The 22,203-nt window shown below is 39.9% G+C and overlaps 1 protein-coding gene and 1 long non-coding RNA gene across 3 annotated transcripts in view; one reads left to right on the top strand and one right to left on the bottom strand.

Annotated features, from left to right (window-relative positions):
- The first annotated feature begins 865 nt into the window (after window positions 1–865).
- wnk3 (WNK lysine deficient protein kinase 3) overlaps window positions 866–22,203 on the top strand; it is a 55,690-nt gene continuing 34,352 nt past the window's right edge. Inside the window, exons 1-2 of one of the 2 annotated variants that reach the window (XM_088437636.1) lie at window positions 866–1,542; window positions 12,775–13,810. In XM_088437636.1, coding sequence (XP_088293762.1) covers window positions 13,136–13,810 — 675 coding nt within the window. In that variant the 5' untranslated portion in view covers window positions 866–1,542; window positions 12,775–13,135. The remainder of the gene's footprint in view (window positions 1,543–12,774; window positions 13,811–22,203) is intronic. The other variant, XM_088437628.1, reaches the window with a different exon arrangement.
- Window positions 10,971–20,588, bottom strand: LOC148428066 (uncharacterized). The gene is made up of 2 exons (XR_015868235.1): window positions 20,183–20,588; window positions 10,971–11,731 (listed from the first exon to the last, which is right to left on the bottom strand). It is a non-coding gene; the product is annotated as an uncharacterized LOC148428066 (long non-coding RNA).

Genomic DNA, 22,203 nt, shown 5'->3' with positions numbered 1-22,203 from the left:
GCATTTATAATGTGCAGGTCAGTTGCACTTAAATATTACATGCAAACGCATTGTACTTAAGTTAAATTTGAACTACCTCATATTTATGTCGATCATGACGGTGGTACCTGGAAGCTGCTACAAGATTGATTGTCTAATGTCAAATGTTGGGGCATTGTGGTCAGCGGGCTCATAAAATCCACGAGAGGGCGCCAATAGATGATAGTGTAATCGGGGTTATTCGGTTCACTATGCTCCAAGCATTTCTTTGCTTATGAACATACAACTGCTCTTACAAACTAGATGAAACAGCTGCATGATATAACCGCCAGCATTTATACCAGCTTACAATTGTTTGGACACGTAAAATATAGCCTACGTATGATGCATTTATTAGCTGGTGGAGAGAGAGAGAGAGAGAGAAACTAATCCCCCGCCCCTCATTGAACTCAACTATCGCTATGAAAAGCTGTCGATTTTGCAAGCGTTATCAAATCAATTTGACAATATACATCAATTTTCTACATATTGCCGTTTACCCTCAATAGGGTCGCTGGCTTGCCGGTACCTATCCCAGCCGCCAGGGGACACCCCGAATTGGTTTTATAAGAATTGTTTATGTAGGAAAATACTTAGACGAGGGCGGGGCGCAATGTGAACGTATTTCACCAACTGCCATTTGTGTCACCCATAGGCATGTTTGGAAGTACAACCTGTTCTTAAGCGATCGTTTCTCCAGGAAAACCTGGAAGAAAAAGTAAACACAAGTAAACATTTTTCTGGCGTTGCAAAAAGACTTTTTGATTTTAATGGTGATGTATTTTATGCAAGTCTTATGTGCTCTGTGACTAGTCCAGGCTCGAAAGACTGGGTGGCCGAAAAGGCGGTCACGTGGACGCTGCACGATTGATGATTGGTCACAAAAGTGGCGCTTGGCTGATGAAGAAGATGATGGTAGTGGTGATGATGAAGATGATGACGAACCCTGTGGCAAGTGTACTCAAAGGAGTACTCGGCTGAGTTCGCACGCCGCGCACAGGCCCGCCGCCGTGGATCAGTACAACAACGTTCATTGCAAATAATGCCAAGTGACAGACATTATTGTTTGGCCAGCTAGCCAAGTAGTGAATGGCCGCTCGCGAGCAGCGGACGGGTACAGGCGGCGGCGACGGGCATCGTGTGATGAACAACAAGAAGCCCGGCACTGGCGGCAGAGAACAGGCGTACCTGCGGAGGAATACCGGAGAACAGTACCTCACCGGCGGCGGAGCGCCACAGACAGCTCGGCTGTCACCGAGGGACGGCGGCTTCTTAGGGGCATTGTCAAGACAACAACAAGCGCAGTGAAAATATTAAGCAGCCGGACTTTTTAAAGATTTTTTTTAAACAGTGTTTTTCACTAGATTTTTTTTTCCCCGTGTAAATATCGATCTATAACGTTTGTACGTAAGAACGCTGCGGGGTTGTTTGTGCTGAATTGGCTCGGTGTTCTCCCCTCCGCCCCCCATAAAAAAAAACAAAAAAATCCATCGCGGGACCTGACAGACACGATGTTGCATTGGGGTAAGTGAAGTTTATTGACTGAATTCTTTTGATATGGCCGAACGTCCCCCCCCCCCCCCCCCCCCCCCCACCTTCAAAGAACATTTACCCTATCTCCATTCGCCTGTCATTTATCGTGTTGACTCAGAATGTTTTGTAAAACAATGCGCCCGTTTGATAAATGCACACACGATATCATTATTGCGTGCATGGGTAGGTTTTGCATTTTTTTCCTCAAGTACGTACAGGCTGACATGTAAAAAGTCTGACAGGTTGCTCAAAGAATCATTACAGGCATCACTCTGGTCTACATCAGGGGGCACTAACCCTTTCGAAACTGAGCTGCTTTGACAGTTGACACTGATGACTAGTTGGATGTGTACCTCTCAATCATCGAATTTGCTCAAATTACCCTTGATTTCTTGTTGTTAGCCTTTATTGTTATTTGAAAACTCTGAATATGTTTATCTCTTCAAATAACGATCAATGTCGAAAACCTTCAACACTTAGTTTCTGTGAACCTCTGTTTGCAATTTCAACATTTCCAAGGGAATTAAATGTAATCCATTAATATTTTTTTCCTAGGAAATCACAATGTCCCATCACTGGTCAGCTATTTTTAGATCAGGCCGCCAGGCTACTCATGTGGTCCTTGGGGGTGACCTGGTCCCCGCGGGGACCATGTTGGTCACCGGTTTCATACATGCTGCAGCAGACTATAAATAACAGCCTTTCAGTGCATTTGACTTAGAGGGATGTTCCCAAAATACATGTTTGTTTTTCTTATTTTTCCTCTTGCATTGATGTGCAAGTATTGCATCTGATGTCCACAACAAGGGCGAGCGGGTGCTCACTTGACTAAAAAAGGCCGACAGCTGCTGAGCCACTCCAGTCAACTCTGATCTCTGCCAGCTCAGTCATCCATAATGTTTCAGGCAGCCTGGGAAAAAAAGACTCCTTTGCCACTCAAATAGCCCATTGTTTTCATTCAGGGTTTTAATTAAGGAGATGTTCTCTCTTTCTCACCTGGAACCCGTTACAGGATGCTTCTTCTGGCTGAAGCTGCTGAACTCCAACAACAGCAAGAAAAAGGGCTTGGATAACACATGCTTGTTTGTGTCTATCCACAGAGTGTGTGCTACCTACACTCCACTTGCCCATGCCTGACCTGGATTGGACAAAAGTCCTTGTTTTCAGCCTTGGCGCTGCTAACGCAAATGGAACAGGCAGTTTGTGTTTGGATTTCTTGATGTTTTCATGAGGTGTTAACATTTCACCCCAGGTGGACAATGCAACATGTGCTCAAGTCACTCGTGCATTCACTGATCTGAGCAAGTGTATCCCAATGATTTGACAAACGTTCTATGTTTTATTTTCTTGGATTTAAACGTGAGAAACTGTCCTCTCATCCCAACGGATCACGGTGCCTCCTCTCTCCACGTCACAGAGCCTCTATCTTGCTCTGAGGGAATAATGCTGAGTGTGGGTGAAGCGCCGGATACATTCAAGTGCTCCATTAATAATGCTGTGAAATGTTGTTGCATTAGTTTGCATTACCTTGCATTAGTTACCCACTCAATGTAATCTTCTTGCATAATGCATCTTGTCTATCACGCCTTTTACTTACCATCAGCCAATGTTGGCAAATACCAGTATGGCATGGCAGTAAATTTAAGGGCAATTAATTTGTATTCCTGTCTCCGAGGAGGAAAATCTACTCATTTTAGCAATTTAGAAGGCAGTGTGGTTAGTGGGAGGTAAAGCCCCGTTTCCACTGAGGTTATCTACTCATCAAAAGGCCAGTTTCTACGAGAGAACTGCCCGGCTCTACTTGCTTTTTTTGGGGGCACGTACTGCCTTGTGGTTAAAAAAAAAAAAAAAAAAAGAGTCTGGTTCCAAAACTTGGCATAAACACTTTGGAGTCCATTGATTGGTCAGAGAGAGATACAAAAGTATGCAAACCTCAAGGAAAGGTTTTCGCTTCCACGACCTACCTATGATGGACTTGAAGGACATATCATCTACTAGTTGATGCAATATTCCAGAGCTGCCAAAAACCAAGCACCGTGTCCAATAATCCTTCCGCAGTGTCCGTTGTTTTTGTTACGTACGGTTACTCCTTAGGCTAACGCATAGTGACGCAATGTTCTTTGGTGAGGAGCCGAGTTGAGCAGCCGAGTTGAGTAGCGTAGAATAGAGCAGAGTAGATACCATTGGTAGAAACATGGCTTAACATTCATGTTTTGGTATTGAACAATTCACAGAAGGTTTGATTTTTGTTCACTAATTTTTTTACCGCATCTAAAAAGGGGGAAAAAAATCAATCAGGAAAATAGACATGATGATAAATAATCTGCATTGACCGACTTTTTTTTTTTTTTTTTAAATACAACTTACAAGATAAAGATTCTCATACTGACACTTGACTGTTTACTGACACTTGACTGTTTACAACCTTGTTATGCTGATGTGGTCACCACACAACTGCTGCTTGTTTGAAAAGTTGTATGCAAAACGTGCTGGTGAAAACTACGTGTTATAGGAGGCAATTTGGGTTCGGCGCCAGCAAGCCAGCATGCCTAGTCAGGATAAGTGGCTAGCTATAGAAAATGGATGGAAGCTTGCCACTCATTCAAAAAATTCAAGGTAATATGAATACACAGCAATGTTCTATTAAAATGAAAGGTTGCAACCAACCACAAATGTTATCATTTCCACATTTTGTGAAATAAATAAACAAACAAATAATATGCTCATTATTAAGACAAATAACTAGCTAACTTAGGGACCTACTTTTGGTTTGAGATGAAAAATTATTTTTGATTTTATATAAACAGTAGTTAATTTATAGTCTCTAAAGTATCTACTATCTATGGCGCATGTGCAGTTGAAAACATAATACATATTAGAGCTGTAACTGTAATACTGTGTTACCGTTAAATCGTGATCTTATTTCTTATGCTTATCATACCACCAGAATCTGATACCAGCCCGTGGCTAGCCTCACATTATTTGTGTAACACGGACATGTTGGTTTCCAGATAGGGTTTTTGTTGCTCATCTCTGTTAACAACTAGGGTGGTACAGTAAGCAATTTACATCAGTACGCTTGTGGATTTTTTCATTTATCTAGGTCATTTAATTGTGAGGGCATTGAATTGATTGCAAACTGGACTTCTGGCCAGTCTGCATTTTAAAGTTGTAGCTTGTTATTTGCAGATCACAAAAGTGGTACTCATCGATTTACATGACACTTTATTATACAGGCGAATGGCGAACCCATCACGTTTTGTTGGTCGGGTCCTTTAAATGTGCGTAACCAGCAATTGCTACTGTTCTTAACAGAGTTGGAAAGGGCTTTTTCAAACATTTGTCTTAATGTTTCATTGATCGATTTAACATGCAGGGCGTAATCATCTGTTACGGTGTTAAGATTGTATTGCTGATTAAAATAAGGTTCTACTAAGTTCAGTGGTACAACTTGTTAAAAAAAATAAAAAAATCTCACAGTTCAAATCAGATCATGGATTTGCATCACAGATTCGATCATTTTTCGGATCAGCAAAAAATAAACAAACAAACCAAAAACAAAGATTCGATTAACTCATCAGTCCATGTATAAAATAAGAAGGTATCCGGCCTTATTGCATTTAAAGTTGTGGTCTTAAAATCTACCAGCCATATTTGATATCTCGAGTGCAATGTATTTTTTGTTTGTTTATTTTTTTTCTTTACTGGGAACAAGTGTTTTATAGAATAAACCAACTTTTATTCCAGTTAATCTTCTGTTTTATTTATTTATATTTGGGTTGTTTTTTCAAGAGTGAAAAAGACCTCAAAGTGCAATGAAATATTCAAGATTGGAGAGTTTTATTGTCATATGCCTAGTAATACCACACAATGAAAATCTTATTTTGTTCTTATTCTGCTTCCCCAAGCAGACTTCATTCCATAATCAAGCAAATAAGAAAGTAGGCAATAAAACAAAACAAAACAAACAGGAATACAGCAGTAAGGGCAGTAATAACGAACCACATATAAATGAATAGAGTTACATTCCGAGCATATTATGGAGTAGATAGAGTGGAAAAAACGGTTGATAGTGCAAAATTGTATGTATTTAGCAACTTTCCCGCAATGTGCAGGGTTTGTAGGTTGCATGTCTCCATGCAGTAAAGTGACTGGTGAATCTTGGCCGATTAGTGAGTGAGACACATCCTCTTCCTATAAACATGTAGAATGAATTACAAACAAGTCAATGTCCACATGACTGAAAAAAAGTAAAGAAAAAAAGCAGAGCAATAGCTGTCAGACAATCTGGTGTTGCCAGCTAGCATCTCGTTGCTAGCAGCTACAGTAGTAGCTGCTGGCTGAGATGCTGTAGACTTGGGCCATTGTGAATAAATTGACGATTTAATGGACTTTTAAGAGTCCGTGGTGTTGATGTTGATAGAAATGATGCCGTATAATGACAATAAGTGATAAGGCAAGCCGGAAAGACATGTCAAGCAATCCATCACGCCACCCCACAATGTGAGGCTCACCTTCAAAATAAAGAGGCTATTGCACCAGCAACAATGTGTATAAGATACATTTTATCGAGTTAGTCTTTATGTAGGCAGTGTGTTGCCTAAAAATAAAAAATCAGACTTGCCCATACAGTATAATCTTTAAAAGTAGCTTTTCCCTATTCCCTTTCCTTTTATATTACTCTCACCACCATACCTGGAAATATGGATTTGCCATTCTAATTGTAGCTCATTGCCGTCATTACACCCAGTGAAAGGCTAGCACATCTCACAAGTTCAATGTTAATATTCAAATTCAAGTTCAGTGTTTCAAACATGCATGGTTTCAGTGGAGCTTACGTGAGCAGCTAGCCTACATCATTAAGGTGTTTAACATGCTGTCTAACATGAGTTTTGTATGCTTCATCTTGATACATTTTGACCAGAACGACTTATAGAAAATAGCAATGGTACAATAAAATGAAAAATTTTCATAATTGTCATTATTGCGAGTTGCGACAGGGATCTTGCTGACAAGGTTTCCAAATGCTGGTAAATCCACGGTGAAAAGCGGCAGCATATCTCCTAATTAATATTCATCCAGAACAGGAAGTAAATAGTCTGTTATCAACGCAAAACAAAACTTCAGCATGTCCACAAAACAAAAAACAAAAAATAAAACAAGATAAAACACAAAACAATATTTGCAAACTCAAAATTAATGTACAAACACATATTACTCAAATACATGTAAATGAATAAAAATACTGTCTAATATACATTCATCCATTTGTATGGTGCCAACATCCTTTAGTGCAAATCTCAAAAACTAAAAACTAGAAAACCAAAAAAGGTAATTGCAAACAAAAAACACAAAAAAAGAGCATACAAGAAGAAAGGAGCACACTAAATTCTTCTACTGGAGGTGGTTCATGTGGGTGGAAGGAGGGGGGTGTGACCTCACAGCTGATTGGATGACAGGGGGCAACTGGACTAGACGTAAACAATGCTTGTCTTTTGAGCTTATTCCTGTGACAAATTATTTTTCTCTTTTTAAATATAAGTGCCACCAGCGGTTCAAACTTTGTTGCCGCTATCAAAGAATAGTGGTCCTGTCAAATGGCTTCCCGGGAGCCAGTCAAAATATGTCCAATGCAAATTAAGCACCAAGTTAACATGCCATTGCCGTGGCACGCTTTTAACGCTACACATATTTTTTGCATGTACTGATTTACCGTCCTCAAGAGATGTTGTTAGGGCACCTGCATTTTCCCTGGATTTAATACCTCAGCGTTGAGCATTTAAACCCCACTAGTGACATCTATTTTCTCAGTTTTTGTTTCATATTTTTTCTCTTTTTCATTTTTGTTGTAGTCGCATCTCCTTCTCCTCATTTCCTAAACAGCTGTGACTGCCTTTGTTGGCACAGACATTAAGCTATAGTTTGCCGCTTTCAGTCACACATTCAGCACATATTTTATCAGACAAAATCCCTTCAGCCCACTTTTGTCTGTGTCCCCCTCTTCTCTTGATCTCTCTCTTGTTCTTATTCACACACACATTTTTCCCACCCCTCTCCGAAAGCCCCTCGCTCCCTCCCTTTCTTCCATCTCCCCAGTTTCCAACTCTGCTGTCCAATAACAATCCCTTCCTGTCCTCCTCGCCACTTTTTATCCAGTCTTTTTATCTACGCACCCCCCCCCCCCCCCCCACACACACACACACACACACACACACACACACAAACAGTCCCCTGGCTCCTCTTTTGCCTGCATGCCCGATTTTCCAGCAGCAGTTTAATTACATGAGTTTAATGTGCAGTGAAACATACGTAGGGTTAAAAGTATAGGGTTTCCAAAGTACAGCGCCACCTTGAAGTTCGACAACATTTGAGTTTGTGAAACTGAACAAACGTTGATTTGACAGGATTGTCCAAGTAGTATAAGCAGAAGTAAATGTTTGACCACCCTTTCGTCAATCAGTTGGATATTATCAATCGCTAAAGTGTACCTGTAGTCCTCAAAAGGAAAAATATGGAGAATTGATCAAAAACTGCATTAACATTTTTATCTTTTGTTTTGATGGTTGTATTAAAGCAAGTTTAAAACAACCCGAGGAAATTATTTGCTGAGACAATATGCAAAAAGCCATACTGAGACACGGCCTCATTGTCTTTCCTCTCATTCATCTCCCATTAATTGCGTGTCATTTTCTCGGTAAAATGAGGCTAATTTGAGTAAATCTCCTAATTTTCCTGTCAATGCTGATGGATTGAAGTAGCTTTTGTCAGTATTGACTGAGGAAATTTGCAAAATTGATTCAGATTTGAGAGACTACTAGCAAGTATATGACATGGATTGAATGGGAGATGAATTGAAGGCAAGAAAGCTGTGAACTTGTCATATCTCTGCTCCCCGTTGGAAATTGGTTGTTGTCTCGACATATAATTTCATCAAGCTGTTTTAAGCTTTACAATAGCCAACAAAACCGAAAACACTTTTGGATGCAGTTTTTTGTTTTGTTTTGTTTGATAGTTGAGCACCACAGGTACACTTTCATCTTCATTTATGAGGTGAAATCATATGCATGTTTTTTCTCTTTTTTTAAACTAAAACATGAAATCAACTACTAATGTACTGTAAAATATGAACACAACACACTCTAAAGCATTCTACTACTACACAATTAATTGATGAGCGTCTAGCACCAAAGGGTTGTGACTAATGTGGCGTTCTAATTGACTTTAATTTCTGGCTTTAATACATTTTTACAGTCAAGTATAGGAGAAGAATCAGCACTTCTACTCGATTTGTATTTACCGTAAGTGTACCTGCTTAGTGTCTGTGACTATTCAAGGTTGGTGACATGGCTTTGGCATGACATGTTATGTAATGTGATATAAAAACATTCTGCTTTGAAAGTGTCAACTGACTCGATTTGACTTACATTAAAGTTCATTATCTGAATTAGAAAGAAAGTCTTTGTCTGACCCGTATTGTTTGTCGTATAAATTTGTTCCTTATCCACTAATAATAATGGGAAAATATGGTGCACTCCTAAAAAATGGCAATTCCGAGATCAGCAACAATATTCTGGTTGTGGACGTTTTCCATTTGCCTATATCACATTCATGAACATTTTTTCCCCCCTTTTTCGGTCTTTTTCACTACCAAATAAATTTGGGAAAACCAATACAAATGAAAGTGTGCATTCCTTGTTGTTCCTCATGAGTAGGAAAGGGAAAGATGTGGAAACGCAAAGTTTGTTTTAGTTTGACTACGTTTTTACGATTTGTTTGTATGGAATGGAGATTATGTGTGTGCCTGTGTTTTTGTGTGTGATTGAGAGACAGTGATGGTTTGATAACTTGGTTTGGTATGTGGATTTCATGGGAACTCCTTGCCCTGAGGACATAGACAATAAGCTCCTGCCTAGAAGGACACTTCTCTTTTTTTCATTTGCTCCGTTCAAGCGGAATATTCCCCATTTCTTGTTTGAGCCTTTTCTATGTTTTTACTAAGCATCTTGCAAAATCTAATGTCGTATATAATCGTCTTAGAGTTTTTATTGTCATTGAGCGATTTTTAATACTCCATGTAAACACTACTCTCAGTATTGTAACACTTAGCTAGTCGTAATACAATTCTGGTCAGCACTGACTCGTGTGTTTGTATTCCCGCCAGGATTTTCCTCTCTGTTGGCCTTTTGGTCAAAATACACAAAAGGATAAAGAATTATAGTGAATTAAATAGATCCTATAGAGTATCTAAAGTAGTGGAGTCAACGGTTTATCAATGAACTGCTGAATTTCACCTGTCTGATTTGTGCGTGTGGCAAATGCAGTGAACACATCACTTCAAACACAGACGGTGGTTGACGGAAGCCGTTAGCTAATGCTCATCCGCGCTAACGCTGCAACGCTGCTTTTTTAGCTTGGTCTTAAAAGCTCTTCCCGTTGCTCCTCGATGACACAGCGTCCAATGTAGCTGCTAAGTCATGGGCTGAGAATCTGCATTGGTGCCCGTATAATGCAGTTTAACTCCACTGTAACGTTACCAGCTGGCATCTTTCGACAGACGTTCAACATTTTCGAAATATGTGTGAAGCTTCGCTTTATAATAGGAGGAAATTGTCTGGACTTGGTGTTGACTGTGCCTGTAAGGGACTCAAGAGCAGATACCAATGACACACGCGCCTATGTAGGTAAATTGTAGAGCACAAAAGTGGAGCAAGTTGCAACCTGAGACAGCTAACTTATAACAATGGCCATGTACTGACCCACATGTTTGGTTGTCAAGTAAGTAATATGTGAGGGGGTAGTAAAAGTGAGTTAATGCACTGTTCTAGACCCCACTCTTTTCTTCTACTGCACCAATACACTCCCTGACATACTGAACACATGGCATGAGCTCTCACAGCATTCATTCTTGCATTGATCTCTGAAAGGCGCGCATCAGTCATAAGTGTGAAGAGTCATATTTTCTGTTCAAGAGGGCTTAATACGCACAGTTATTGTTTGGGACCTTTTTGGGAACAAGTTACTTCTAGATTTTCTGCGGATTGTTCCACGCATTTGAGTTCATTTGTTTGTTAGATGTTACTCGTCTATTTGATAATATTGTGCATTTCCTCCCTCGATTGAAATTCGAGGAAGTGTTAAGAGAGTCTATTATCAATTTTCACAGGCAATTATTAGACTGATTGCTTTTGGATGACTGACATTTAATAATGTTGTTTCATAATATGAATAATGTTAAATAATTACAATAACATGAAGGATGGGAACGTAGAAGATCATAATGTAGACTGTAAGCCTATGTAGTATATAATAAAGTAGTAGGGCGGCTTGATTTTGCCTAACAAGAAATTCACGATTATTGTCCCTGTCAATTTTCCGATAACAATAAAGATTTCTTTCTAAAATACAAAATAATGACAAAGTATTTTGAATGTCTTTTATTTAAACTTAGTTTCCTTTATTTCAACTCAAAGTTCGAGTGAATTTAACTCTGTTAATACATATTACACTATCCCTTGGGATTTAGTGGTTTATTTCATCCAAAATATGTAATTGTATCAAAACAAAAAACAATCCTTTTAGTTCTGCAATATAGTTCCAGCAATCTCGACAGGAAAACAAAAAACAGTCGGACAGAGCGAGACACACGCACACACACATGCACACACACACACACAAACCCCACTTAGCATTGTATTAGAGGAGTTGTTAATAATACACAAAGAAAAGGGTTATACTGGCATTGAAACTTTCCTTTTAAAATCAAAGGAAATTAAAACAGCACTTATTTCTACAACGTGACGAAACAAGAGGCAATCAGTCTTGTAATGTGATAGACTTTATTTCTGTGTTTTTGATAAACTGTAGGGAGGCACGGGGGAAGAGGGGTTAGCATGTCCGCCTCACAGTTCAGAGCCCCGAGTTCAATTGCAGTCCTCTGGACTTCCGGTCGGAGTTTGCATGTTCACCCCGAGCTCTCGTGAGTTCTCTCCCCAGCTTCGTCCCACATTCCAAAAACATGCATGTTAGGTGTATTGGACACTATAAATTGTCCTTAGATGTGATTGGGTGCGTGAATGGCTGTTTGTCCCTGTCAGCCCTGCAATTGGCTGGGAACCAGTCCAAGGTGTCCCTCGCCCACTGCTCGAAAAAGGCTGGGATAGGCACCAGCAAGCCTCCAACCCTAGTGAGGAGAAACAGCTTTAGAAAATGGATTGATGATTAATACTGTATCTAAGTACAGTAGAACATTAGTGTTTTTTCTATTTATTAGTAATTCTTTATCAACATTTCTTGCAACCTGTACATCACTACATTTCCTAAATGGATACTGTACACTTTTACAGCGGCACACTTCCTCTAACAAAATAAAAAAGCCTGTATCATGATTAGACCCTTTTACGCTATATCACACATGCCACAATCCAGATATTTTGAATATACTGTACCTCTATCGAGATTTTGCAATAGCAGGCTTATGTCACCAAAATTCCCTGGTTTTCCTTTTAGCATACAAACATTTTTAAATTAATTTGTACTGTACTGTTCACCCACTATATTTTTGACAAAATTTAGGTTCAACATGACAGTTGTAAATACCGTATTTTCTGCACTATAAAGCGCACCTAAAAGCCTTATTTTTTTTAAACGCTGATGGTGCGCCTTATAATCAGGTGCGCCTTATGGATCAATATTGAACTTGGGATTTGTAGATGGGGAATGAACTGATAAAGTAAGCTTTACTTGTTTCTTTTGTGTGTTTACAGTTGAACAAGGTTGCTCATATTGACATTGAGTTATTATGCTATTGAGAGTTTAGAGTTATTGTTTGAGTTATTATTGTTATTACTTTGAGTATTACTATATTGTGATTGAAAACGTTTTAAAATATGTCATTAATTGAGGGTGCGCCTTATATATGGAAAACGTTTTCAAATATGTCATTAATTGATGGTGCGTCTTATAATCCGGCGCGCCTTATGGTGCGGAAAATACGGATGAGAGTTTAAAATCAATTAGAAGCTGACTGACTGTACGGGATGTGTTGATACACCGGAGTTTTAGTTGGTGAATAGCTTGTAATTCTCTCAGATTTATTACATATTCTTCCCACAGGACCTCGAATGCATTCATTTCAGTAGAAAAGTATGACTATATCATAACACGTGGTCTTTGTCAGCATCTTAACTATGTTGTTTTAACTGTGTTGTTTTTGTTGTCTTGCAGGCTTTAGATGAAGACATGTGCTTGAAGGCTCCATTGCTTCCGGACAGTTTGTGAAGATACGCGACTTGGATTGGTTAGTAAGGCCTTGAAGGAGTGCCGCCTGCTTGGCTTTTTGATGATCTCGAGGTGGATTAGGAAGAAAATGCAGAGCATGCTACAAAGGAAAGTGTGATATTAACCTCCTGCAATCTCACTGTAGAAGAAATGTTGAATGAAAGAGGAACAAAAGTGGCTGAGGCTCACTAGTTTGATCACAAAAAAAAGAGTGTGGTGGACAGGCAAAAGTGAGCGCTAGAGACGGAGACTGACTGTGGAGAAAAGCTGCAGAGGCAGTGTCAGCAGCAGACGGAGAAAAAACATCATGGCTACTGACTTAGGAGAGCCCACAGGCACAGAGGACTCGTCAGAGAAACCTGATGGACAGAGGGAAGAGGACCGGGAGAGTAGGGCAAACACACAAAGGGACAGGTCAAGCAGCACCCCATCAGATGTTCGCTCATCTCCGGTTCAGGGGAGGAGAAGAACACGCGAAGCTCATCAGGAGGGTGTGGTGACCTTAATCACACCTGAACCTTACTTCTCAATGCCCACTTTGCCAGTTGACACAGGCCAGAAAGGTCAGAGGAGGGAGAAGCGTTTCTTCAGGAAGAGCGTTGAGATTTGCGAGGAGGAAGATGAAGTGGCTCTCCCAGAAGCGTCCCACAGCGCACCCAACCTGGAGCTGTGCTCTTTTGATGCTGTTTTTTCCAGCAGTGTCTTGCAGCAAGGAGCTGCGTCCTGCACTGCCCTGCGCCAGGATCCTTCCTGTTCCAGTGGCCAGGAGCCTGGCAATGTTGGCCCTCCTTCTTCACCTCCCCACAAGGGGAAGGAGAGGGAGCGTGAGCAGGAGGAAGAAGCAGAGATGAAAGCTGTGGCCACCTCTCCTGGAGGCAGGTTTCTCAAATTTGACATTGAATTGGGCAGAGGAGCTTTCAAGACCGTTTACAAAGGCTTGGACACTGAGACCTGGGTGGAGGTGGCTTGGTGTGAACTTCAGGTATTGTGACATCTCTTTTCTTTCCCTATACAGTGAACGTTTTCCAATTAGTCGTCCGCTATTCACAAATGCACACTTTTGTGGTGTGCAGCCTATCCTAAGATATATTGCCTGTACAACTCAGATGCCCAATCATCAAATACCTGGCTATTAGGGAAGTAGTAATTGGTATTAAGGAAGCATGTTAAATTCATTATCTCAAAGATGAGCGACGAACATACTGTATTCGTCTGTCTGGGAAGAGCAAACTTGAGCCTGTGTTGGTAGTGGAATTTATAGAGTCATTGCCACTCTACTTATTTTTTCATTAACATGATATTTTCTCCACAGTGTAGTTTGTGCATATAAATTACATTTGGCACATTGGCCATTTAAATTCCTTTTAAATATAAAGTTTATGTTACCGATATTTCTAACCGGGAAGTAAAACACCTTGTTAGCAGAGACTGCGTCTTGTACCGTGTGGCTGCTTTGTCCAATTCATGACATAGCTCAATGGCGGCGGGACACGCAATATGCATCCATCCATCGTCTTGATCGCTCATCCTTATGAGGTTCTGGTTGATGAAGACTTTTCCAAAAGTGTGAATACGGGGCCAAAAGAGGTGTTTAACTGACATCAAAATGCGAAACGCGTCAATAAACCACTCTTACTAACGCGTTCCTCCTATCAAATCAGTCCCCGTGGAAACCCAGTATTCATTACAATAGTTTCACCCACGGGTGAAAAATTCACCTCTGACATATGTGGTCAGTCTGTGTCCTCCCAAACACACGTTTTGGCCACGGCTTTTTGACGGAAAAACAGTTGTTGCTAATAAATAAAACGTTGCAGTTTACTTGGCTGACTCGGTGCAAAATCTCTCCTCCTCAGCACCTGAACCAAAACAAAACTAAAAGATGTGGATAATGTCGACTTGTATTTTCTCTTGTACAGTCGGTGTGTGGCGGTGTAGGCACTTTGCAAATTGCTCCCGCCTGCCCTTGTAGTCATAATGGCACTTCAAGCCGTTTTCATCTGCACAACTGGGTAGATGCGAGACTGCAGGATAAGCAAGGAATGCTTAGAAATTCATTCATAAAGGAAAATAACACTTTTGGACTGCTTCGGGTGAGAAATCAACCTTGGAACATGGTGTAAAGTTTCAAAAATTTGACTTGTCATGTTACAAACCCTGTAAATCAAATACACCATTTGGTTGTCTGAGTAATGTAAGGTGAGTTTAAAATTACACTCAAGTATTTTACGGTTACAGAGAGGTGTCAAAATTAACCGATCAAACAACAATCTACTATCGAAGTAATTGACAACTATATAATCGTGTAATTGTTCGAGGCCGTTAGAGGCTGCAGTTGAAAAAATGTTGGTGAGTACAGGATCGATCTTTCTCTTGTGATATTGCTCGGTTTTTATTTTGTTATTTCTTTTAATCCAGAAGCAATATCAAATAAACAACAAGTAATTTAACACACAGTAATAGGGAAATTCATAGGGAAAATCATGTTATAATGCATTTTGATGCTGAATAAAATTATATTTATTATTTGATAAATTAATCAATAGAATGATACATTTTAAAAATATTTGATGGTGACAGTACTAGTTTAAACTGTTTCCAGAGTGCCATTAGTTACTGATTTCATTGATTCATGTGTTTGTTTAAACTTTTCTCACTATTCCTCACAAGGCTTGATCCTGGCCCTGCAAATAGCTAGGTTTTCTTTCATTGCAATAGTAGTCCCATAAAAAAAAAAAAAAATCATCAGTGGCATTTGCCTGGCAGAAGGGTTAAACTTCATACACCGCACAGCAATTATTCAATCATCCCGCCTCAGTTACACCTTTCATAGTAGCTTCATAGCCAGGTGATTCACATATCAAGATCAGGTGATTCACATATCAAGATCATGTCTTTCCCACAGAACTGGGAACTCAAAAAAGCAAAGGAAATGAAATAGAGGTGGTGAGAAAGTGGGATTTGGTTGTACTGGCATAGAGTATTACCTTGGAAAGAACAAAAATTAGACCTTTGCATATCTGCATGCTAAAGAAGTATTTGAGATTTTGAGGAGAACCGCAATTGTCTTGAATAGAAGAAATCTTTGCTGTTTGTCAAAGGTCTTTTCTATTCACTCATAGTTGTTACAAAGGGACATTATTTGAATGTTTGTTTCTGATCATGATGACGTTTTATTTCTGGTCCCACACATTGTTGTCGGATTGATGCAATCATACATGAAATGGAAATGGAATGGAAATGAATGCTGAGGCGTAATGCCGAACACTGTAATGTGCAGTTAGCATCAGTGGGAGACATTCTTGTGGAGGAGAATAGAAAGTACAATACAAAGCACTGTTGTTGCATAATTCCTCTTCGGTTACTTTTTGTGTGTGTTTGGTTTGGAGCTAATCCTTCATATCTTTCTAGTTGTGTTAAGCCCAACTCCATACTTTCCACCATGTAGAATGCATACATTGCAAGTCACCTTCACACTGGTTTGGTTTTAGTATTTCTATATCACATTCGTTGGCTTCGTTTTCGTCCGTCGTTTTCGGTTGTCCTGTGACGTATATTAGGGATGGGGTGAGGCACAAATCTCACGAGATGAGGTTTTGGTTGAATATAAAAAAAAGGTTGATTTAATTGAGCACACTGATATATAATAACACATTAACAGGTAAATATAAACATAAGCAGGAGAGTCGCTTTTGTCACAAGCTCATTTTTCGGCAGCAGCTGAACTTATCAAAATACACGCACCTCGTGTTAGCAACTGTGGCATATGATAACGATGGCTTATAAAAAGTGCAAAAAAAATTTTTTTTTTTTTTTTGCAGTGTTCATAAGCCATCCTTATCATATACCAATACTTTACCATTCATTTCCACATCTACAAAACCAAAATATTGCCATACAGATGATTTGAAACTAATAAGAGCACCGTGTTTGAGTTTGGGCGACAGACGTCGAGCAAGCACCACCACAACCTTTATCCAAAGGAATCGTTTACACAAAAAAGTACGTATGATAAGATTGAGACATGATGGATCAAGGAAGCCGCTCCGTTGCACATCGGGGAAAACACTAGGGCAGAATAGTCACAGCAGGGTATGCCTCAAGCCGGAGGCAAAGGCAGAGCCAGAGGCAAACAAGGGGTAAGGGCAACAACCACACACCTCAGGTCTTGCATAGAATAGAATAGAATGGAATAGAATAGAATAGAATAGAATGCCTTTATTGTCATTGTTATAGCTGGTCTACAACAAAATTTGGAGAACATTATTCTCATAGTCTTGTTTGTATCATAAGCTATACAAGTTCCGTAGCCGCTTAGCTTCACTAGGGTGATGTCTAACTCAGCTTGTCTTCGGGAAGTAGGCTGGTTGCCAGCCATTTGCACGGCACGCAGGGACAAACAACCATTCACGCACCGAATCACACTTAAGGACAATTTAGGGTGTCCAATACACCTACCAAGTGTGTCCATACTAGAGCCGCTTATGTCTCTTGCTGGTGATTTTACAGTTTAGAAAAAAAAATGTTTTAAGATTGCATTTCATCAATCTCATCCAATGTTCTTCTAAGCTGCATTTATTTACAGAAGTAAGGCAGACATTTTGCACTTTAATTCAAAGAGGATGTTCTATATAGCTAGTAGTTTAAATCCTGGCTAAAATGAAGCAAACCTTAATTTGAAATTTCTATATAATTTTTGCTTGTTTTCTTTAAAATCAACAAGAGGGGTGAAATAAGAGCTGGGAGTCTGCAAAAAATCGGAAATCAACTTGTTCACGAAAAGAATGGAGATTTTATTTTCAGGCAAAATCGACCAGTCAATCGAGCAATGGACTAGTATTGCGGATGACTCGATGAGTGTTGCCTATTTCAAACCTGTTCCTCGTTCCTGCTCGAAATCATGCTCATCCTGTTTCTCGCAGCATTTTTCTTAACAAAGCTCTTCAACAATTGCTTGTGCTTCCTTTCTTAGAAATGTGAAGTTGGAGATTGCTAGGGTTGTCTCGTCACGCTCACAAATCTTTTGCCGAACTACACTGTGCAAGCAAAAGCTAGCCAATCTCAGCGCATCACATAATAATGGTCTAACTCTTTATTGGCTTCAGCACCCCTTGGTAGACCTTGTTTCAACACGTATGAATTAATTATGCCTGTCTGTGGGTTTTGCTACGTGTGTGTTTTGTCACGAAAGAGTTTGCTGGAAATAGCCTGGTTTATATTACTGTGCTACTGTATATCATGCGAAAAGGGCAGCGTGTTGCTAATGAGAAAACATGCGGAGAATGTGAGAGAAACTGCACAACAGTGACAAGATGTTCTCCATGCGAGGGGAAAAAAAGCTGTGAGAACAAGTGGGAGACAGATGAACCAATGGAGGATTATTGTGGCATCCCTCCCCGAGAGCAGTTGCCTAGCTAATACCGAGTCACCGCATGCAGAGAGGAAACTCAAGCACACACAGACATGCCCACCAAGGCTTGATACAGCGCCGCTTTGACTATAACACTCTTGTCACATGAGCTGCGCCATGTATTCCTGATGACCAAAGTCCTTTCAAAGCACAGTGACATTTGAATGAGCGATTGAGCAGTCAATTTGATGACATCAAAATTACTACTGACTCTCAAGCATTGTTACAACAAACAAAGGATTATGTAAGATAATGATTTTAAAAGGCCATTTACAATGTGATGCTTTTCGTGAGCGCACCTTGCTTATCTTCCTGGAGCCACAAAGACTAGAAGCCAGGGGATTAGATGTCTATGCCAGCATGAAAGTATGGGAATTTAAAGCTCACAGTGTGCCGACATCATTGCTTTTACAGTTTCTCTTCTTTCTTTCGTCACAAATTCAATTGACACAGAAGAGAAGACAAATACTGTATCTCCGTTACATACAATTACTGTATTACACTCCTTGTCTCCATCGGTGGATGTGTTCTTCAGGAAGATTGATCAATCAAATTCTTATATCTAAACATAATTTTTTTGGGGTGTAATCTAAACCAGTTAAAATCGGAAAATCGGTTCCGATATAAAAGATGTTAGTACAGATTCACAGTATCAAAGAGAATCTAGCCATTCATCTTTAAAATACTGTATATTGAGATAATTGAGGTAATAAATTGCTGAATGTTTTCCATTTAAGATTAATGATACTCATTCTGCTTTAGAGTCCAAACGGTCAATTTCTTAAGTCTTATAGCAGACTCTTTTTTTTTTTAAGTAAAATCCATCCATCCATCTGCTTATTAGCTGACTTTTTTTTTTTTTTTAAGTAAAATCCATCCATCCATCTGCTTATCAACATCCTCAATAGGGTCACGGGATTGCTGGAGTCTATCCCAGCTGTCTTCGGGCAGTAAGCGGGGTACACCCTGAAGTGGTTGCCAGCTAATTGCTGGGCACACAGACATCCATTCACGCTCACAAACACACTTAAGGGCAATTTGGAGGTGTCCAATGGACCTACCATCCATCTTTTTGGGAATGTGGGAGGAAACCTGAGCTCCCAGTGAAAACCCACACAGGCATGGAGTGCATGCAAACTCCATACAGAAAAGCCGGGGCCAGAATCAAACCCGCAACGTCTTCTCCATGTGGTGGACGTGCTATCACTGTTCCAAACGTTATCATAACCGTTTTTACGAAATCAACCACTAATTTAATTAAAATCCTTTCATGGATAAAACATATTGTTGCTGCCAGGCAGAATTCTCAAAATTGTGAGTGCACTATTTTTCAGTAAATTTAAAATAAAAACACCATCTCGCTTGAGTTACCAAACAACATTTCAAGTTGGCATTTTATCTTCTATAGCTATCGTATCCATTATGCCTAAACATCAACACAACGCTACCTCAAAATTATTCTCTCAAATGAATGATTGGTATGACAGTCATCCACATCAAAGTAAGCACAACTCACCAACACCCGAGCAGATAAAATCCTTTACTACTTAACTAAAGCAACAACTGTGGTTACATCATATTCCCAAACTCTTCACAAAGGTCTTAGAGCCACGAGTGATGTAATGAATAAAACTATGATGACTAAGCAGCATAATAGACAGAGGTGAATCTTATTCTCGAGGCTGACTTGCTTCCATCTGTATTGAAACATTAAACCAGTTTTTTTTTCCAACAAAACAGAATTACTAGCACGACTAGTGGCTATCTTGAGATTTTAGCCTAACATAGCAGTCTACAGCTTCACTCACTGCTACACAGCGCAGACTCAACACCAAGTCCGAATCAGTGTTTTAAGCAGAACATTTGTTGGTGATCCCCCCTCAAGCATCCAGAAACTAGCAACTTAGCAAAACAAAAAGATGGCTTGAACTTTATTGAGCTTACTTCACACTAACTTCTTGTGGATGCTCTTCTCTCACCACCGCAGTCCTTTCAGAAGTGTCACCAAAAATAAGGAACGGAAAAGCAAAACAAAGCAGAGTGACCGAATTGATGCTGCCTAAAAAGAGGTCTATTGAAGAGCGCTGATTGCTCATGAAATATCATGATGTCTTGTATGACGAAAGTTCACTATTTTTCATCAAAATGTGTCTGTATGGCACTCTTGCACCTTCTTGCTTTTTGGCCATCCATAATTTTTGTTGGCGTGAGTGAGCATTCGGGGTGATCCTGGGAGTTAATTACAGCGGAGACCTGTCAGGCTAGAACAAAAACCCTGCACAGACAGCATACCAGCGGCAGCAAAAAGCAGACTGGTTCAACCCAGTTGTCCCAGACTGGAGCAGCTCAACACAGCTCATACTGTACACTCCCTTTAAGGCCATTAAGTACGTGGATTAGTTTTGCCATTGTGTAATCTGCACCTCGTGCTCTCAAAACAATGCTTTGGCAGAAAGCTTCTCAAAGGTTCTCTTGTTTGGACACGACATATGTTTGGTTTATTTTCTAATACGGTGTCGATAAAAAACTGTAGTGAAAGCCTAAAGGTAAACTAATCGAACAACAAAGAAGAAAAGAGTTTGAGATGGTTTTGGTTATTCCTCATGTCAACTGGAGGCTATCGAAAGGCGTCAAATGGTTTCACAGGTGCTGCATCCCCAGGTCTAGAACTCCCATCCAGCCACCTAAAAACCCATTCAAGGTAGAATACAAGGGAAGAATCCTTTCGAAAAATGAGATAGAGGGTTCCCCTTCCAGAATGACTCGTGATGCCGGTAACTCCTGGTTCTGATCACGCAGGAAGCATTTGCATGAGTTGAGGTCATCCAGTGACATAGTATTGATGGACGTCAACATTTAGAAACAGCGGTGCCGGGTTCAGCAGTACCACTTTGACTGCACTGTAGCTGAACCCAATCGAGCCAAACGGATCAGACACATTTGGTCTGTCACAGCCTGGAGCTCTCAAACCGTCAATGAACAGGATGTTTTGTCATCACTGAGTGATTAACTCTTGACACCATGAGAGACTGATTATGTATCAGCCTGACACCGCATTTTAGTTGTTTCGAAAATGCATTTCGGAAGTAGCCAGTCGTTTCGGTATGGGAAACCTGGAATACTTTCTGATTGATGGAGGGTCAATCAGATCAATTACTGAAGGTAGAAAAGACAAGTTGACAAGCTGCTTATGTTGGATGCTTGGACACAGGACAGCCATATTATCCCTAATGAATTTATTGTGCAACGGAACCTTGGATTATGTGATTGATCCGTCCAGAAACTCAGACAGAAACCAAATCAGATGAAAAACCAAGGCAATGTTTTCCATAGGAAGTCCTTTTAATCTGTTAATGTGAATGAACAGAAATGACTAGCGAAATTAATAAATGAACAGTAAGGATCATTTTTGTCTTTATTGAAGACGTTTGATGGCTTCTGTAAAACAACAAGAGATGGCGGTGGTGCTCTTGTAAGGGTTACTCGGCAGGTTGTTTTGACATGACATTTTTCTTGAATTCTATGTTGTTTCTTGTCTTATGAAAAGTCTCTGGAGTCCTGTCACACAAAAAATTGTCATCGATAACATGGACCTTCCAGGTTTCCTGGTGAGATCAGCTATGCATTTGCCATTTTGGACTTTCAACAAGTTTATCTCAGGACTAGCACTTAAAACATTCGCTAAATAAGTGCGTAACCCTTTCAAGGATACTTTATTTATTTCGCCAATTATTAGCCATTAAGCCATTTTGAGCTGGAATTAGTTGAAATGTTTTCTGTATTTTAATTACTTTGATAGCTACATAATTTTTAAGTAATACATTCAAAATCACATTTTGCTATTTGCTGTCAACTGGAAATGACTTCATATGCAATCAGGCCCCAGGTAACAAGCAATCAACCAATTGTGCTTAATTTGCTAACATCACACGACTTAACCCAGAAAACAGGTGTTCCGTGATTGA

The sequence above is a fragment of the Hippichthys cyanospilos genome, chromosome 2, assembly GCF_059441005.1.
Source record: "Hippichthys cyanospilos isolate Australia breed blue-spotted pipefish chromosome 2, RoL_Hcya_1.0, whole genome shotgun sequence".
In the NCBI taxonomy this organism is placed as follows: Eukaryota; Metazoa; Chordata; class Actinopteri; order Syngnathiformes; family Syngnathidae; genus Hippichthys; species Hippichthys cyanospilos.
The sequence above is the reverse complement of the archived record's forward strand: the minus strand, read 5'-3'. Positions and strand labels throughout refer to the sequence as shown.